Source organism: Oncorhynchus kisutch, unplaced genomic scaffold (genome assembly GCF_002021735.2).
Source record: "Oncorhynchus kisutch isolate 150728-3 unplaced genomic scaffold, Okis_V2 scaffold687, whole genome shotgun sequence".
NCBI lineage: Eukaryota > Metazoa > Chordata > Actinopteri > Salmoniformes > Salmonidae > Oncorhynchus > Oncorhynchus kisutch.
In genome coordinates this window covers 23,465-44,479 of record NW_022262632.1, presented here as the reverse complement: position 1 = coordinate 44,479, position 21,015 = coordinate 23,465, and the positions used below count along the sequence as shown (strand labels likewise).

General features: G+C 54.0%; 1 protein-coding gene across 1 annotated transcript; it reads left to right on the top strand.

The window, feature by feature from the left end:
* Positions 1-140: 140 nt before the first annotated feature.
* Positions 141-19,726, top strand: LOC109885010 (phosphoglucomutase-2; the record flags this gene model as incomplete). The annotated part of the gene is given in 9 exon segments (XM_031815885.1): positions 141-334; positions 2,514-2,703; positions 4,805-4,902; positions 5,256-5,436; positions 5,639-5,732; positions 12,359-12,488; positions 13,010-13,205; positions 15,027-15,160; positions 18,871-19,726. Coding segments are annotated over 9 exon segments (1,320 nt in total), but the record flags the coding sequence as incomplete, so codon positions are not given.
* Positions 19,727-21,015: the final 1,289 nt, after the last annotated feature.

Genomic DNA, 21,015 nt, shown 5'->3' with positions numbered 1-21,015 from the left:
TCTCTCTCTCTCTCCCCCTCCCTGTCTCTCTCTCTCCCCCCCTGTCTCTCTCTCTCCTCTTATCTCCCTCTCTCTCTCTCCCTGTCTCTCTCTCTCTCTCTCCCCTCCCCCTCCCCGTCTCTCCCCCCTCCCTCTCTCAGGTATATTGGGAGAACGGTGCCCAGATCGTGCCGCCCCATGATAAGGGCATCTCTGTAGCCATCGAGGCTAACCTGGAGCCCTGGCCTGAGTCCTGGGACATAACCTCTCTCTCTCACAGCCCTCTGCTGAAGAACCCGTTCCAAGACATTCACACAGAGTACTACCGGACCATCCAACAGCACTGTCACCACAGGTAACACACACACACCTCAGGTAACACACACACAGAGTACTACAGGACCATCCAACAGCACTGTCACCACAGGTAACACACACCTCAGGTAACACACACACACACCTCAGGTAACACACACACACACACCTCAGGTAACACACACACACACACCTCAGGTAACACACACACACCTCAGTTAAACACACACACACACACCACAGGTAACACAAACACACAACACACACCTCAGGTAACACACACACACACCTCAGGTAACACACACACACACACCTCAGGTAACACACACACACACACACCTCAGGTAACATACACACACACACACCTCAGGTAACATACACACACACACACCTCAGGTAACATCCACACACACACACACCTCAGGTAACATACACACACACACCCTCAGGTAACATACACACACACACACCTCAGGTAACACACACACACACACCTCAGGTACACACATACACACACCACAGGTAACACACACACACCACAGGTAACACCACACCTCAGGTAACACACACACACACACCTCCGGTAACACACACACAGAGTACTACAGGACCAACCCCCGTCTCCCCTCTAACTCCCCTCTAACCCCCGTCTCCCCTCTAACCCCCGTCTCCCCTCTAACCCTCTAACCCCCCGTCTCCCCTCGAACCCCCCCGTCTCCCCCTAACCCCTCTAACCCCGTCTCCCCTCTAAACCCTCTAGTCCCGTCTCCCCTCTAACCCCCTTCTCCCCTCTAAACCCTCTAGTCCCGTCTCCCCTCTAACCCCCGTCTCCCCTCTAACCCTCTAGTCCCGTCTCCCCTCTAACCCCCGTCTCCCCTCTAACCCCTCTAACCCCCGTCTCCCCTCTAACCCCCTCTCCCCTCTAACCCCCGTCTCCCCTCTAACCCCTCTAACCCCCGTCTCCCCTCTAACCCCCGTCTCCCCTAACCCCTGTTTCCCCTCTAACCCCCGTCTCCCCCTGACCCCTGTTTCCCCTCTAACCCCTGTCTCCCCCTGACCCCTGACCCCAGTCTCCCCTCTAACCCCGTCTCCCCTCTAACCCCTCTAACCCCCGTCTCCCTTCTAACCCCCATCTCCCCTCTAACCCCTCTAACCCCCGTCTCCCCTCTAACCCCTCTAACACCCGTCTCCCCTCTATCCCCCTGTCTCCCCTCTAACCCCCTCTAACCCCCGTCTCCCCTCTAACCCCCATCTCCCCTCGAACCCCCGTCTCCCTCTAACCCCCCTCTCCCCCCTCTCCTCTCTAACCCCCCTCTCCTCTCTAACCCCCGTCTCCCCTCTAACCCCCGTCTCCCCTCTAACCCCTCTAACCCCGGTCTCCCCTCTAACCCCCATCTCCCTCTAACCCCCGTCTCCCCTCTAACCCCTCTAACCCCCGTCTCCCCTCTAACCCCTCTATCCCCCGTCTCCCCCCTAACCCCGTCTCCCCCCTATCCCCCGTCTCCCCCCTAACCCCGTCTCCCCCCCTAACCCCCGTCTCCCCTCTAACCCCCGTCTCCCCCTAACCCCCGTCTCCCCTCTAACCCCCCTAACCCCCGTCTCCCCTCTAACCCCCGTCTCCCCCCTAACCCCCGTCTCCCCTCTAACCCCCGTCTCCCCTCTAACCCCCGTCTCCCCTCTAAACCCTCTAACCCCCGTCTCCCCTCTAACCCCTGTCTCCCCCCTGACCCCCGTCTCCCCTCTAACCCCTCTAACCCCCGTCTCCCCTCTAACCCCTCTAACCCCGTCTCCCCTCTAACCCTCGTCTCCCCTCTAACCCCCATCTCCCCTCTAACCCCCATCTCCCCCCTCTCCCCTCTAACCCCCGTCTCCCCTCTAACCCCCGTCTCCCCTCTAACCCCCGTCTCCCCTCTAAACCCTCTAACCCCCGTCTCCCCTCTAACCCCCGTTTCCCCTCTAACCCCTGTCTCCCTCCTGACCCCTGTCTCGCCCCTGACCCCCGTCTCCCCTCTAACCCCCGTCTTCCCCCCTAACCCCTCTAACCCCTCTAACCCCGTCTCCCCTCTAACCCTCGTCTCCCCTCTAACCCCCATCTCCCCTCTAACCCCCATCTCCCCTCTAACCCCCGTCTCCCCTCTAACCCCCGTCTCCCCTCTAACCCCCGTCTCCCCTCTAACCCCTCTAACACCCCCTCTAACCCCTGTCTCCCCTCCTTTCAGGGACATCAACAAGAGTTCAGGGGTGAAGATCGTGCACACCTCCGTGCACGGAGTCGGACACGCCTTCGTCCAATCAGCTTTCAAGGCCTTTGACCTCCGACCCCCGTACGCCGTAGAGGAGCAGAAAGACCCTGACCCGGAGTTCCCAACCGTCAAATACCCCAACCCTGAGGAGGGGAAGGGGGTCCTGGTCAGTCATATCAACCCTGAGGAGGGGAAGGGGGTCCTGGTCAGTCATATCAACCCTGAGGAGGGGGTCCTGGTCAGTCATATCAACCCTGAGGGGAGGAGGGGGGTCCTGGTCAGTCATATCAACCCTGAGGAGGGGGGGTCCTGGTCAGTCATATCAACCCTGAGGAGGGGAGGGGGTCCTGGTCAGTCATATCAACCCTGAGGAGGGGAGGGGGGTCCTGGTCAGTCATATCAACCCTGAGGAGGGGAGGGGGGGGTACTGGTCAGTCATATCAACCCTGAGGAGGGGAGGGGGGGGGTCCTGGTCAGTCATATCAACCCTGAGGAGGGGAGGGGGGTCCTGGTCAGTCATATCAACCCTGAGGAGGGAGGGGGGTCCTGGTCAGTCATATCAACCCTGTGGAGGGGGTCCTGGTCAGTCATATCAACCCTGAGGATGGGGGGGGTCCTGGTCAGTCATATCAACCCTGAGGAGGGGGGTCCTGGTCAGTCATATCAACCCTGAGGAGGGGGTCCTGGTCAGTCATATCAACCCTGAGGGGAGGAGGGGGGTCCTGGTCAGTCATATCAACCCTGAGGAGGGGGGTCCTGGTCAGTCATATCAACCCTGAGGAGGGGAGGGGGGTCCTGGTCAGTCATATCAACCCTGAGGAGGGGAGGGGGTCCTGGTCAGTCATATCAACCCTGAGGAGGGGAGGGGGGTCCTGGTCAGTCATATCAACCCTGAGGAGGGGAGGGGATCCTGGTCAGTCATATCAACCCTGAGGAGGGGGGAGGGGGGTCCTGGTCAGTCATATCAACCCTGAGGAGGGGGTACTGGTCAGTCATATCAACCCTGAGGAGGGGAGGGGGGGGTCCTGGTCAGTCATATCAACCCTGAGGAGGGGAGGGGGGTCCTGGTCAGTCATATCAACCCTGAGGAGGGGAGGGGGGGGGTCCTGGTCAGTCATATCAACCCTGAGGAGGGGAAGGGGTCCTGGTCAGTCATATCAACCCTGAGGAGGGGAGGGGGGTCCTGGTCAGTCATATCAACCCTGAGGAGGGGAGGGGGGGTCCTGGTCAGTCATATCAACCCTGAGGAGGGGGTCCTGGTCAGTCATATCAACCCTGAGGAGGGGGTCCTAGTCAGTCATATCAACCCTGAGGAGGGGGGTCCTGGTCAGTCATATCAACCCTGAGGAGGGGAGGGGGTCCTGGTCAGTCATATCAACCCTGAGGAGGGGGGGGGGGGTCCTGGTCAGTCATATCAACCCTGAGGAGGGGAGGGGGTCCTGGTCAGTCATATCAACCCTGAGGAGGGGAGGGGGTCCTGGTCAGTCATATCAACACTGAGGAGGGGAGGGGGGTCCGGGTCAGTCATATCAACCCTGAGGAGGGGAGGGGGGGTCCTGGTCAGTCATATCAACCCTGAGGAGGGGAGGGGGGTCCTGGTCAGTCATATCAACCCTGAGGAGGGGGGGGGGGTCCTGGTCAGTCATATCAAACCTGAGGAGGGAGGGGGGTCCTGGTCAGTCATATCAACCCTGTGGAGGGGGGTCCTGGTCAGTCATATCAACCCTGAGGAGGGGGGGGGGGTCCTGGTCAGTCATATCAACCCTGAGGAGGGGGGGGGGGTCCTGGTCAGTCATATCAACCCTGAGGAGGGGGGTCCTGGTCAGTCATATCAACCCTGAGGAGGGGGTCCTGGTCAGTCATATCAACCCTGAGGAGGGGAGGGGGTCCTGGTCAGTCATATCAACCCTGAGGAGGGGAGGGGGGTCCTGGTCAGTTATATCAACCCTGAGGAGGGGGTCCTGGTCAGTCATATCAACCCTGAGGAGGGGAGGGGGTCCTGGTCAGTCATATCAACCCTGAGTAGGGGAGGGGGGTCCTGGTCAGTCATATCAACCCTGAGGAGGGGAGGGGGGTCCTGGTCAGTCATATCAACCCTGAGGAGGGGAGGGGGGGTCCTGGTCATTCATATCAACCCTGAGGAGGGGAGGGGGGTCCTGGTCAGTCATATCAACCCTGAGGAGGGGAGGGTGTGTGCGTGCGTGTGTGTGTGTGTGTGTGTGTGTGTGTGTGTGTGTGTTTTAACGGTGTGTGTGTCCGTCCTACAGACCCTGTCGTTTGCCCTGGCGGAGAGGGAGGGAGCTACTGTAGTTCTGGCCAACGATCCTGACGCTGACCGCCTGGCCGTTGCTGAGCAACAGAAAGGGTAGGAGGCCTGTAGGGATCATGGGTAATGTGTTGGGGGGCGTTGCTGAGGAACAGAAGGGGCCTGTAGGGATCATGGGTAATGTGTTGGGGGGCGTTGCTGAGGAACAGAAGGGGCCTGTAGGGATCATGGGTAATGTGTTGGGGGGCGTTGCTGAGGAACAGAAGGGGCCTGTAGGGATCATGGGTAATGTGTTGGGGGGCGTTGCTGAGGAACAGAAGGGGCCTGTAGGGATCATGGGTAATGTGTTGGGGTTGTTGCTGAGCTGATGGCTGTATAAGGTGTCTCTATCTCTCTCTGTGTGTGTGTGTGTGTGTGTGTGTGTGTGTGTGTGTGTGTGTGTGTGTGTGTAGTGGTCAGTGGCGTGTGTTCAGTGGTAATGAGTTGGGGGCGTTGCTGGGTTGGTGGGTGTATCAGTGTTGGAAACAGACCAACCCAGACCAGTCTACCGTGAAGTCAGTCTACATGCTGGCCTCCACCGTCTCCTCTAAGATTCTACGAGCCATCGCTCTCAAGGAGGGCTTCCACTTCGAGGTAAAACACACACACACACACACACACTTTTAATTTACCTTCACACACTTATTCTCAGCGCTCTAGCTCGCCCACGCATTCAATGAACAAACCTCATGTCAATATTCTAAGGTCCTTTTTTGAATGAACAAAATGAAAGTTTGAATGATGTAGGGGAGATGAGGGCACTTCCTGACTATGACATCACATCCTGTGTGGACAGGAAACTCTGACTGGGTTCAAGTGGATGGGCAACAGAGCCAGAGAGCTGCTGGACCAGAACAAGATAGTACTGTTCGCCTACGAGGAGGCTATAGGTACACTACACTACACTACACTATACTACACTATACTACACTACAGTACACTATACTACACACTACACTATACTACACTATAGTACACTACACTATACCACACTACACGATACTACACTATACTACACTATACTACACTATACTACACTATACTACACACTACACTACACTATACTACGCTATAGTACACTACGCTATACTACAATATAGTACACAACACTACACTACACCACACTAAACTATACTACACTATAGTACACTATAGTACACTATACACTATGCTACACTACACTATACTACACTATACTACACTGTACTACACACTACACTACACTATACTACACTATAGTACACTATAGTACACTATAGGTACACTACACTACACTACACTATAGGTACACTATAGGTACACTACACTACACTATAGTACACTACACTATAGTACACTATAGGTACACTACACTACACTATAGGTACACTATAGGTACACTACACTACACTATAGTACACTACACACACACTATACTATACTACACTACAGTACACTATAGGTACACTACACTACACACACTACACTACACTATAGGTACACTACACACTACACTACACTATAGGTACACTACACTATAGGTACACTACACTATACTATAGGTACACTACACACTACACTATAGTACACTATAGGTACACTACACACACTACACTACACTATAGGTACACTACACTACACTATACTACACTACACTATAGTACACTATAGGTACACTACACACTACACTATAGTACACACACTACACTATAGGTACACTACACACTACACTATAGTACACACACTACACTATAGGTACACTACACACTACACTATAGTACACTATAGGTACACTACACTACACACTATAGTACACACACTACACTATAGGTACACTACACACTACACTATAGGTACACTACACACACTACACTATAGGTACACTACACACTACAATATAGTACACTATAGGTACACTACACTACACTATAGTACACTACACTACACTATAGTACACTACACTACACACACTACACTACACTATAGTACACTACACTACACACACACTACACTATAGTACACTACACACACACTACACTATAGTACACTACACTACACACACACTACACTATAGTACACTACACACACACACTACACTATAGTACACTACACTACACACCAGACTACACACACTACACACACACACTACACTATAGTACACTACACACACACACTACACTATAGTACACTACACACACTACACACACACTACACTATAGTACACTACACACACACACTACACTATAGTACACTACACTACACACCAGACTACACACACTACACACACACTACACTATAGTACACTACACACACACACTATAGTACACTACACACACACACTACACTATAGTACACTACACACACACACTACACTATAGTACACTACACACACACACTACACTATAGGTACACTACACACACACACACTACACACACACTACACTATAGTGCACTACACACACACACACTACACACACACCAGACTACACACACACACACTACACTATAGTACACTACACACACACACTACACTATAGTACACTACACACACACCAGACTACACACACTACACACTACACTACACACACACACACTACACTATAGCACACTACACACACACTACACTACACTATAGTACACTACACACACACACACTACACACACACACTACACACACTACACTACACACACACACTACACTATAGTACACTACACACACACTACACACACACACTACACTACACACACACACACACTACACTATAGTACACTACACACACACCAGACTACACACACTACACACACACACTACACTATAGGTACACTACACACACACACACACACTATAGTACACTACACACACACACACACTACACTACACACACACACTACACTATAGTACACTACACACACACACTACACTATAGTACACTACACACACACCAGACTACACACACTACACACTACACTACACACACACACACTACACTATAGTACACTACACACACACACACTACACTACACTACACACACACACTACACTATAGTACACTACACACACACCAGACTACACACACTACACACACACACTACACTATAGTACACTACACGCACACCCCAGGCCCCGGGCCCACCCACCCACTGGGGAGACAGACCCACCCACCCACTGGGGAGACAGACCCACCCACCCACTGGGGAGACAGGCCCACCCACTGGGGAGACAGGCCCACCCACTGGGGAGACAGGCCCACCCACCCACTGGGGAGCCACACCCACCCGCCCACTGGGGAGCCACACCCACCCACCCACTGGTTAGACAGACCCACCCACTGGCGAGACAGGCCCACCCACTGGGGAGACAGGCCCACCCACCCACTGGGGAGCCACACCCACCCACCCACTGGTTAGACAGACCCACCCACTGGGGAGACAGGCCCACCTACTGGGGAGACAGGTCCACCCACTGGGGAGACAGGTCCACCCACTGGGGAGCCAGGCCCACCCACTGGGGAGACAGGCCCACCCACTGGGGAGACAGGCCCACCCACCCACTGGGGAGCCACACCCACCTGCCCACTGGGGAGCCACACCCACCCACCCACTGGTTAGACAGGTCCACCTACTGGGGAGACAGGTCCACCCACTGGGGAGCCAGGCCCACCCACTGGGGAGACAGACCCACCCACTGGGGAGACAGACCCACCCACTGGGGAGACAGACCCACCCACTGGGGAGCCAGGCCCACCCACTGGGGAGCCAGGCCCACCCACTGGGGAGACACACCCACCCACCCACTGGGGAGACAGACAGGCCCACCCACTGGGGAGACAGACAGGCCCACCCACTGGGGAGACAGACAGGCCCACCCACTGGGGAGACAGACCCACCCACCCACTGGGGAGACAGACCCACCCACTGGGGAGACAGACCCACCCACTGGGGAGCCAGGCCCACCCACTGGGGAGACACACCCACCCACCCACTGGGGAGACACACCCACCCACCCACTGGGGAGACAGACCCACCCACTGGGGAGACAGACCCACCCACTGGGGAGACAGGCCCACCCACTGGGGAGACAGACCCACCCACCCACTGGGGAGACAGGCCCACCCCTATTGGGGAGCCAGACCCGCCCACTGGGGAGACAGGCCCACCCACTGGGGAGACAGACCCACCCACTGGGGAGACAGGCCCACCCACTGGGGAGACAGACCCACCCACTGGGGAGACAGACCCACCCACTGGGGAGACAGGCCCACCCACTGGTGAGACACACCCACCCACTGGGGAGACAGGCCCACCCACTGGGGAGACAGACCCACCCACCCACTGGGGAGACAGGCCCACCCCTATTGGGGAGCCAGACCCGCCCACTGGGGAGACAGGCCCACCCACTGGGGAGACAGACCCACCCACTGGGGAGACAGGCCCACCCACTGGGGAGACAGGCCCACCCACTGGGGAGACAGGCCCACCCACTGGGGAGACAGGCCCACCCACTGGGGAGACAGGCCCACCCACTGGGGAGACAGACCCACCCACTGGGGAGACAGGCCCACCCACTGGGGAGCCAGACCCACCCACTGGGGAGAAAGACCCACCCACTGGGGAGAAAGACCCACCCACTGGGGAGAAAGACCCACCCACTGGGGAGCCAGACCCACCCACTGTGGAGCCCGCCCACTGTGGAGCCAGGCCCGCCCACTGGGGAGCCAGACCCACCCACTGGGGAGATAGACCCGCCCACTGGGGAGACAGGCCCACCCACTGGGGAGCCAGACCCACCCACTGGGGAGCCAGACCCACCCACTGGGGAGCCAGACCCACCCACTGGGGAGCCAGGCCCGCCCACTGTGGAGCCAGGCCCGCCCACTGGGGAGCCAGGCCCGCCCACTGGGGAGCCAGACCCGCCCACTGGGGAGCCAGACCCACCCACTGGGGAGACAGACCCACCCACTGGGGAGACAGACCCGCCCACTGGGGAAGAAGCAGGATGTGGAGGTCCTAGGTTGGCGTGGTTACGGTCTGCGGTTGTGAAGCCGGTTGGACAAACTGCCAAATTCTATAAATAAAAAAAACATGGCGTTGGAGGCGGCTTATGGTAGAGAACTGAACATTCAAATAAATCAATACTCTGGCAACGCTCCTATCCAGAGTCACGACAGCTGGGAGTCATTTAACAGACTCTCCTATCCAGAGTCACGACAGCTGGGAGTCATTTAACAGACTCTCCTATCCAGAGTCACTACAGCTGGGAGTCATTTAACAGACTCTCCTATCCAGAGTCACTACAGCTGGGAGTCATTTAACAGACTCTCCTATCCAGAGTCACTACAGCTGGGAGTCATTTAACAGACTCTCCTATCCAGAGTCACTACAGCTGGGAGTCATTTAACAGACTCTCCTATCCAGAGTCACTACAGCTGGGAGTCATTTAACAGACTCTCCTATCCAGAGTCACTACAGCTGGGAGTCATTTAACAGACTCTCCTATCCAGAGTCACTACAGCTGGGAGTCATTTAACAGACTCTCCTATCCAGAGTCACTACAGCTGGGAGTCATTTAACAGACTCTCCTATCCAGAGTCACTACAGCTGGGAGTCATTTAACAGACTCTCCTATCCAGAGTCACTACAGCTGGGAGTCATTTAACAGACTCTCCTATCCAGAGTCACTACAGCTGGGAGTCATTTAACAGACTCTCCTATCCAGAGTCACTACAGCTGGGAGTCATTTAACAGACTCTCCTATCCAGAGTCACTACAGCTGGGAGTCATTTAACAGACTCTCCTATCCAGAGTCACTACAGCTGGGAGTCATTTAACAGACTCTCCTATCCAGAGTCACTACAGCTGGGAGTCATTTAACAGACTCTCCTATCCAGAGTCACTACAGCTGGGAGTCATTTAACAGACTCTCCTATCCAGAGTCACTACAGCTGGGAGTCATTTAACAGACTCTCCTATCCAGTCCTCCACCACTAGACCAGCCAGACGATGGTTTAGTGGGTTTAAATGACTTCCTGTGTCCTCCACCACTAATCAAATCAAATCAAATTTATTTATATAGCCCTTCGTACATCAGCTGATATCTCAAAGTGCTGTACAGAAACCCAGCCTAAAACCCCAAACAGCAAGCAATGCAGGTGTAGAAGCACGGTGGCTAGGAAAAACTCCCTAGAAAGGCCAATACCTAGGAAGAAACCTAGAGAGGAACCAGGCTATGTGGGGTGGCCAGTCCTCTTCTGGCTGTGCCGGGTGGAGATTATAACAGAACATGGCCAAGATGTTCAAATGTTCATAAATGACCAGCATGGTCGAATAATAATAAGGCAGAACAGTTGAAACTGGAGCAGCAGCACAGTCAGGTGGAAGTTGAAACTGGAGCAGCAGCACGGCCAGGTGGACTGGGGACAGCAAGGAGTCATCATGTCAGGTAGTCCTGGGGCATGGTCCTAGGGCTCAGGTCAGTTGAAACTGGAACAGCAGCATGGCCAGGTGGACTGGGGACAGCAAGGAGTCATCATGTCAGGTAGTCCTGGGGCATGGTCCTAGGGCTCAGGTCAGTTGAAACTGGAACAGCAGCACGGGCAGGTGGACTGGGGACAGCAAGGAGTCATCATGTCAGGTAGTCCTGGGGCATGGTCCTAGGGCTCAGGTCCTCCGAGAGAGAGAAAGAAAGAGAGAAGGAGAGAATTAGAGAACGCACACTTAGATTCACACAGGACACCGAATAGGACAGGAGAAGTACTCCAGATATAACAAACTGACCCTAGCCCCCCGACACATAAACTACTGCAGCATAAATACTGGAGGCTGAGACAGGAGGGGTCAGGAGACACTGTGGCCCCATCCGAGGACACCCCCGGACACCCCCGGACTAGACCAGCCAGACGATGGTTTAGTGGGGTTTAAATGACTTCCTGTGTCCTCCACTACTAGATCAGCCAGATGATGGTTTAGTGGGGTCTAAATGACTTCCTGTGTCCTCCACTACTAGACCAGCCAGACGATGGTTTAGTGGGGTTTAAATGACTTCCTGTGTCCTCCACCACTAGACCAGCCAGACGATGGTTTAGTGGGTTTAAATGACTTCCTGTGTCCTCCACCACTAGACCAGCCAGACAATGGTTTAGTGGGGTTTAAATGACTTCCTGTGTCCTCCACCACTAGACCAGCCAGACGATGGTTTAGTGGGGTATAAATGACTTCCTGTGTCCTCCACTACTAGATCAGCCAGATGATGGTTTAGTGGGGTCTAAATGACTTCCTGTGTCCTCCACTACTAGACCAGCCAGACGATGGTTTAGTGGGGTTTAAATGACTTCCTGTGTCCTCCACTGGACCAGCCAGACGATGGTTTAGTGGGGTTTAAATGACTTCCTGTGTCCCTCCTTCCGCCCCTCGTTGTGTTGCAGGGTACATGTGTGGATAAAGATGGGGTCAGTCCTCCTCTCGCCCCTCGTTGTGTTGCAGGGTACATGTGTGGATAAAGACGGGGTCAGTCCTCCTCTCGCCCCTCGTTGTGTTGCAGGGTACATGTGTGGTTCTGCCGTGCTGGATAAAGACGGGGTCAGTGCTGCAGCCATCGCTGGGGAGATGACATCATACCTGGCCGCGAAGAACATCACGCTGTCACAACAACTCACAGCTGTCTACGAGGAGTGGGTCTCTCACACACACACACACACACACACACACACACACACACAACCACACACACACACACCTCACGCAGACACACACTGTCACAACAACACACCTCACACACACACACACCTCACACAGACACACACTGTCACAACAACACACCTCACACACACACACACCTCACGCAGACACACACTGTCACAACAACACACCTCACACACACCTCACCAGATATATATTTGACCGTTATGTTAGATATGTGTGTATGTATAGAAAATAGTGTCTTTTCCAGAGCCCAATGTGCTTTACACCCTCTCTCTCTGTCTCTCTCTCTCTGTCTCTCTGTCTCTCTCTCTGTCTCTCTCTCTGTCTCTCTGTCTCTCTCTGTCTCTCTCTGTCTCTCTCTCTGTCTCTGTCTCTGTCTCTCCCCCTCACCCCTCTTCTCTCCCCTCCTCTCATCCCTCTCCCCTCCCCTCCTCTCTCCCCTCTCCCCTCCTCTCTCCCCTCTCCCCTCCTCTCCCCTCCTCTCCTCCAGGTATGGGTACCACATCACTAAGAACTCCTACTTCATCTGTCACGACCAGGCTGTGATCCGGGCCATGTTTGACCGGCTGCGTCACTACGGCAACCAGGAGGATGTGTCGTACCCCAGTCAGTGTGGAGGCGTCGCCATCACCGCTGTACGAGACCTCACTACTGGATACGACAGCAGCCAGGCAGACAACAAGGCTGTGAGGAGATAAACACTCTACCTCCCTCGCTCTCTCTCTACCTCCCTCGCTCTCTCTCTGCCTCCCTCGCTCTCTCTCTGCCTCCCTCGCTCTCTCTCTGCCTCCCTCGCTCTCTCTCTGCCTCCCTCGCTCTCTCTCTGCCTCCCTCGCTCTCTCTCTGCCTCCCTCGCTCTCTCTCTACCTCCCTCGCGCTCTCTCTGCCTCCCTCGCTCTCTCTCTACCTCCCTCGCTCTGTCTACCTCCCTCGCTCTCTCTCTACCTCCCTCTCTCTCTCTACCTCCCTCTCTCTCTCTACCTCCCTCTCTCTCTACCTCCCTGGCGTCGCCATCACCGCTGTACGACACCTCACTACTGGATACGACAGCAGCCAGGCAGACAACAAGGCTGTGAGGAGATAAACACTCTACCTCCCTCGCGCCCTCTCTACCTCCCTCGCTCTCTCTCTACCTCCCTCGCTCTCTCTCTACCTCCCTCTCTCTCTCTACCTCCCTGGCGTCGCCATCACCGCCGTACGAGACCTCACTACTGGATACGACAGCAGCCAGGCAGACAACAAGGCTGTGAGGAGATAAACACTCTACCTCCCTCGCTCTCTCTCTACCACCCTCGCTCTCCACCTCCCTCGCTCTCTCTCTACCTACCTGGCGTCGCCATCACCGCTGTACGAGACCTCACTACTGGATACGACAGCAGCCAGGCAGACAACAAGGCTGTGAGGAGATAAACACTCTACCTCCCTCCCTCTCTCTACCTCCCTCGCTCTCTCTCTACCTCCCTGGCGTCGCCATCACCGCTGTACGAGACCTCACTACTGGATACGACAGCAGCCAGGCAGACAACAAGGCTGTGAGGAGATAAACACTCTACCTCCCTCCCTCTCTCTACCTCCCTCGCTCTCTCTCTACCTCCCTGGCGTCGCCATCACCGCTGTACGAGACCTCACTACTGGATACGACAGCAGCCAGGCAGACAACAAGGCTGTGAGGAGATAAACACTCTACCTCCCTCGCTCTCTCTCTACCTCGCTCTCTCTCTACCTCGCTCTCTCTCTACCTCCCTCGCTCTCTCTACCTCCCTCGCTCTCTCTCTACCTACCTGGCGTCGCCATCACCGCTGTACGAGACCTCACTACTGGATACGACAGCAGCCAGGCAGACAACAAGGCTGTGAGGAGATAAACACTCTACCTCCCTCGCTCTCTCTCTACCTCCCTCGCTCTCTCTACCTCCCTCGCGCTCTCTCTACCTCCCTCGCGCTCTCTACCTCCCTCGCGCTCTCTCTACCTCCCTCGCGCTCTCTACCTCCCTCGCTCTCTCTCTCCCTCCCTCGCTCTCTCTCTGCCTCCCTCGCTCTCTCTGCCTCCCTCGCTCTCTCTCTGCCTCCCTCGCTCTCTCTCTGCATCCCTCGCTCTCTCTCTGCCTCCCTCGCTCGCTCTCTCTCTGCCTAACTCGCTCTCTCTCTGCCTCCCTCGCTCTCTCTCTGCCTCCCTCGCTCTCTCTGCCTCCCTCGCTCTCTCTGCCTCCCTCGCTCTCTCTCTGCCTCCCTCGCTCTCTCTCTACCTCCCTGGCTCTCTCTATCTCCCTGGCTCTCTCTACCTCCCTGGCTCTCTCTACCTCCCTGGCTCTCTATACCTCCCTCGCTCTCTCTACCTCCCTCGCTCTCTATCTACCTCCCTGGCTCTCTCTCTGGCTCTCTCTCTTTCTCCCTGGCTCTCTCTCCACCTCCCTCGCTCTCTCTCAACACCTCCCTCGCTCTCGCTCTCCCTCCACCTCCCCTCCTCCCCCAGTAGTCAGTTGATCACCTTTAATCTCTCCCCCCCAGGTCCTCCCCTCCTCCACCAGTAGTCAGATGATCACGTTTAGTTTCTCTAACGGGGGCGTGGCCACCATGAGGACCAGCGGAACGGAACCCAAGATCAAGTACTACACTGAGCTGTGTGCTGCCCCCGGCAACAGGTATAAACACACTATATACTACACTGAGCTGTGTGCTGCCTCCGGCAACAGGTATAAACACACTATATACTACACTGAGCTGTGTGCTGCCCCCGGCAACAGGTATAAACACACTATATACTACACTGAGCTGTGTGCTGCCCCCGGCAACAGGTATAAACACACTATACACCGTGCTTCTACACCTGCATTGCTTGCTGTTTGGGGTTTTAGGCTGGGTTTCTGTACAGCACTTTGAGATATCAGCTGATGTACGAAGGGCTATATAAATACATTTGATTTGATTTGATTTGACTATATACTACACTGAGCTGTGTGCTGCCCCCGGCAACAGGTATAAAACACACTATATACTACACTGAGCTGTGTGTTTCCCCTGGCAACAGGTATAAAACACACTATATACTACACTGAGCTGTGTGTTGCCCCTGGCAACAGGTATAAAACACACTATATACTACACTGAGCTGTGTGTTGCCCCTGGCAACAGGTATAAAACACACTATATACTACACTGAGCTGTGTGCTGCCCCCGGCAACAGGTATAAACACACTATATACTACACTGAGCTGTGTGTTGCCCCGGCAACAGGTATAAACACACTATATACTACACTGAGCTGTGTGCTGCCCCCGGCAACAGGTATAAACACACTATATACTACACTGAGCTGTGTGTTGCCCCCGGCAACAGGTATAAACACACTATATACTACACTGAGCTGTGTGCTGCCCCCGGCAACAGGTATAAACACACTATATACTACACTGAGCTGTGTGTTGCCCCCGGCAACAGGTATAAACACACTATATACTACACTGAGCTGTGTGCTGCCCCCGGCAACAGGTATAAACACACTATATACTACACTGAGCTGTGTGTTGCCCCCGGCAACAGGTATAAACACACTATATACTACACTGAGCTGTGTGCTGCCCCCGGCAACAGGTATAAACACACTATATACTACACTGAGCTGTGTGTTGCCCCCGGCAACAGGTATAAACACACTATATACTACACTGAGCTGTGTGCTGCCCCCGGCAACAGGTATAAACACACTATATACTACACTGAGCTGTGTGCTGCCCCCGGCAACAGGTATAAACACACTATATACTACACTGAGCTGTGTGTTGCCCCCGGCAACAGGTATAAACACACTATATACTACACTGAGCTGTGTGCTGCCCCCGGCAACAGGTATAAACACACTATATACTACACTGAGCTGTGTGTTGCCCCCGGCAACAGGTATAAACACACTATATACTACACTGAGCTGTGTGCTGCCCCCGGCAACAGGTATAAACACACTATATACTACACTGAGCTGTGTGCTGCCCCCTGCAACAGGTATAAACACACTATATACTATACTGAGCTGTGTGCTGCCCCCAGCAACAGGTATAAACACACTATATACTACACTGAGCTGTGTGCTGCCCCCGGCAACAGGTATAAACACACTATATACTACACTGAGCTGTGTGCTGCCCCCGGCAACAGGTATAAACACACTATATACTACACTGAGCTGTGTGCTGCCCCCGGCAACAGGTATAAACACACTATATACTATACTGAGCTGTGTGCTGCCCCCCGGCAACAGGTATAAACACACTATATACTACACTGAGCTGTGCTATATATGTGAAACTTAACTCTTTCCATCGCTCTCATTCCTCCTCCATTTCATTTCTCATTCCTCCTCCTATCTCTCCTTTCTCTCCTCCTCCCTCCATCTCTCTCTCCTCCTCCATCTCTCCTCCCTCCCTCCATCTCTCTCTCCTCCTCCATCTCTCCTCCCTCCCTCCATCTCTCTTTCCTCCTCCATCTCTCTCCATCTCTCCATCTCTCTTTCCTCCTCCATCTCTCCTCCCTCCCTCCCTCCATCTCTCTTTCCTCCTCCATCTCTCTCCATCTCTCCATCTCTCTTTCCTCCTCCATCTCTCCTCCCTCCCTCCCTCCATCTCTCTTTCCTCCTCCATCTCTCCATCTCTCTTTCCTCCTCCATCTCTCCTCCCTCCCTCCCTCCATCTCTCTCTCCTCCTCCATCTCTCCTCCCTCCCTCCATCTCTCTTTCCTCCTCCATCTCTCTCCTCCCTCCCTCCATCTCTCTTTCCTCCTCCATCTCTCTCCTCCCTCCCTCCATCTCTCTTTCCTCCTCCATCTCTCTCCTCCCTCCCTCCATCTCTCTTTCCTCCTCCATCTCTCCATCTCTCTTTCCTCCTCCATCTCTCCTCCCTCCCTCCATCTCTCTTTCCTCCTCCATCTCTCCTCCCTCCCTCCATCTCTCTCGCCTCCCTCCCTCCATCTCTCCTCCCTCCCTCCATCTCTCTCTCCTCCCTCCCTCCATCTCTCCTCCCTCCATCTCTCTTTCCTCCTCCATCTCTCCTCCCTCCATCTCTCTCCTCCTCCATCTCTCCTCCTCCATCTCTCTCTCCTCCATCTCTCTCCTCCTCCATCTCTCTCTCCTCCTCCATCTCTCTCCTCCTCCATCTCTCCTCCTCCCTCCATCTCTCTCCTCCTCCCTCCCTCCATCTCTCTCCTCCTCCCTCCATCTCTCTCCTCCTCCCTCCCTCCATCTCTCCTCCTCCCTCCCTCCATCTCTCCTCCTCCTCCCTCCATCTCTCTCCTCCTCCCTCCCTCCATCTCTCTCTCCTTCCATCTCTCTCTCCTTCCATCTCTCTCTCCTTCCATCTCTCTCTCCTCCCTCCATCTCTCTCTTCTCTCCATCTCTCTCTCCTCCCTCCATCTCTCTCTTCTCTCCATCTCTCTCCTCCCTCCATCTCTCCTCCTCCATCTCTCTCTCCTCCTCCCTCCATCTCTCTCTCCTCCTCCCTCCATCTCTCTCTCCTCCTCCCTCCATCTCTCCTCCCTCCATCTCTCTCTTCACTCCATCTCTCTCCTCCTCCCTCCATCTCTCTCCTCCTCCCTCCGTCTCTCTCTCCTCCTCCATCTCTCTCCTCCTCCCTCCCTCCATCTCTCTCCTCCTCCCTCCCTCCATCTCTCCTCCTCCCTCCCTCCATCTCTCTCCTCCTCCCTCCCTCCATCTCTCTCCTCCCTCCCTCCATCTCCACCATCTCTCTCTCCTCCTCCATCTCTCTCTCCTCCCTCCATCTCTCCTCCTCCCTCCCTCCATCTCTCCTCCTCCTCCCTCCATCTCTCTCCTCCTCCATCTCTCCTCCTCCCTCCCTCCATCTCTCCTCCATCTCTCTCTCCTCCTCCCTCCATCTCTCCTCCATCTCTCTCTCCTCCTCCATCTCTCTCCTCCCTCCATCTCTCTCTCCTCCCTCCCTCCCTCCCTCCTCTCTCTCTTTCCTCCTCCCTCCATCTCTCCTCCCTCCATCTCTCTCTTCTCTCCATCTCTCTCCTCCCTCCATCTCTCCTCCATCTCTCTCTCCTCCTCCCTCCATCTCTCTCTCCTCCATCTCTCTCTCCTCCTCCCTCCATCTCTCTCTCCTCCTCCCTCCATATCTCCTCCCTCCATCTCTCTCTCCTCCTCCATCTCTCTCTCCTCCTCCATCTCTCTCCTCCTCCCTCCATCTCTCTCCTCCTCCCTCCATCTCTCTCTCCTCCTCCCTCCATCTCTCTCTCCTCCTCCCTCCATCTCTCTCTCCTCCTCCCTCCATCTCTCTCCTCCTCCTCCATCTCTCTCCTCCTCCTCCATCTCTCTCCTCCTCCTCCATCTCTCTCTGTGTGTCAGTGATGCTAAAGGTCTACAAAAGGAGTTAGATGACCTGGTTAATGCCATCGTAGAGGACTTCTTCCAGCCCCAGAAGAATAACCTGCTGTCCAAGCCTGAGTAACACACATCAGTGGCTTGTAACACAAAGAGCCGCGCTGGTTTGACTTCCTGATCAAGATTCCCTTTCTTCCAGAACGCGCACACATTCTAGAACTCACACACATTCTAGAACTCTCACACACACACATTCTAGAACTCACACACATTCTAGAACTCTCACACATTCTAGAAGTCACAAACACACACACATTCTAGAACTCACACACATTCTAGAACTCTCACACATTCTAGAAGTCACAAACTCACACACATTCTAGAAGTCACAAACTCACACACATTCTAGAAGTCTTTAATCGGTTGTATCTGGAGCTCTAAGTCTTATCTACTAGCTGGAGTGCTGTGTATTTGACCAAACACACAGGGTTACTAACTGTAGTTCAGGGTTTAAACTCCAACCCTGTTCGAGAAGAAGGAGGAGTAGTACTACCACTAGGCTCCCGAGTGACGCAGCGGTCTGTCACTGCATCACTACAGACCCTGGTTCGATTCCAGGCTGTATCACAACCGACCGTGATTGGGAGGTCCCATAGGACGGCGCACAATTGGCCCAGCGTCGTCCGGGTTTGGCCGATGGTAGGCCGTCATTGTAAATAAGAATTTGTTCTTAATTGACTTGCCTGGTTAAATATTATATATATATTTTTTAATACTGATACCACTGCTCCTCCTCAATAACCAGCCTCCTCTGTAACCATTACTGCATAACGTTTCAACAACAACAATAAAGATGTGATTTTTAAAAGGACAAACCTGTTCATTTGGTCTGGTCATTTAATTTCCACCGATACTTTTTGACTGCAATCCGCCGAGAGTATAGATATGTGGAATATGAAAAACAGATTTGAACTACATCATGTCATTCCTGTGTAAATTCCAAGTCTGTGTTCTAGTCCTGTCAGATTACGGGGGCGTTCCAGGCCGACTACTAATGGAGGCTGTGTTCTAGTCCTGTCAGATTACGGGGGCGTTCCAGGCCGACTACTAATGGAGGCTGTGTTATAGTCCTGTCAGATTACGGGTGCGTTCCAGGCCGACTACTAATGGAGGCTGTGTTATAGTCCTGTCAGATTACGGGGGCGTTCCAGGCCGACTACTAATGGAGGCTGTGTTATAGTCCTGTCAGATTACGGGTGCGTTCCAGGCCGACTACTAATGGAGGCTGTGTTCTAGTCCTGTCAGATTACGGGGGCGTTCCAGGCCGACTACTAATGGAGGCTGTGTTATAGTCCTGTCAGATTACGGGGGCGTTCCAGGCCGACTACCAATGGAGGCTGTGTTATAGTCCTGTCAGATTACGGGTGCGTTCCAGGCCGACTACTAATGGAGGCTGTGTTATAGTCCTGTCAGATTACGGGTGCGTTCCAGGCCGACTACTAATGGAGGCTGTGTTCTAGTCCTGTCAGATTACGGGTGCGTTCCAGGCCGACTACTAATGGAGGCTGTGTTATAGTCCTGTCAGATTACGGGTGCGTTCCAGGCCGACTACTAATGGAGGCTGTGTTATAGTCCTGTCAGATTACGGGGGCGTTCCAGGCCAACTACCAATGGAGGCTGTGTTATAGTCCTGTCAGATTACGGGTGCGTTCCAGGCCGACTACTAATGGAGGCTGTGTTCTAGTCCTGTCAGATTACGGGTGCGTTCCAGGCCGACTACTAATAGAGGCTGTGTTATAGTCCTGTCAGATTACGGGTGCGTTCCAGGCCGACTACTAATGGAGGCTGTGTTCTAGTCCTGTCAGATTACGGGTGCGTTCCAGGCCGACTACTAATGGAGGCTGTGTTCTAGTCCTGTCAGATTACGGGTGCGTTCCAGGCCGACTACTAATACTGTCTGATTTTCTGTTTGGATTACTTATCATTTTATTATTACATTAAATGCCCTTTGTGTGTGTTGAATGCTGTAACACTGAATAAAACAACTAATAAGTCCCATGATGGTAGTGACTGTCCAGTACTGCTGATCACTTAATAACCATCATTTATTCACATTAATAAAATACTAATAATGAATAAAATACTAATAATGAATAAAATACTAATAAT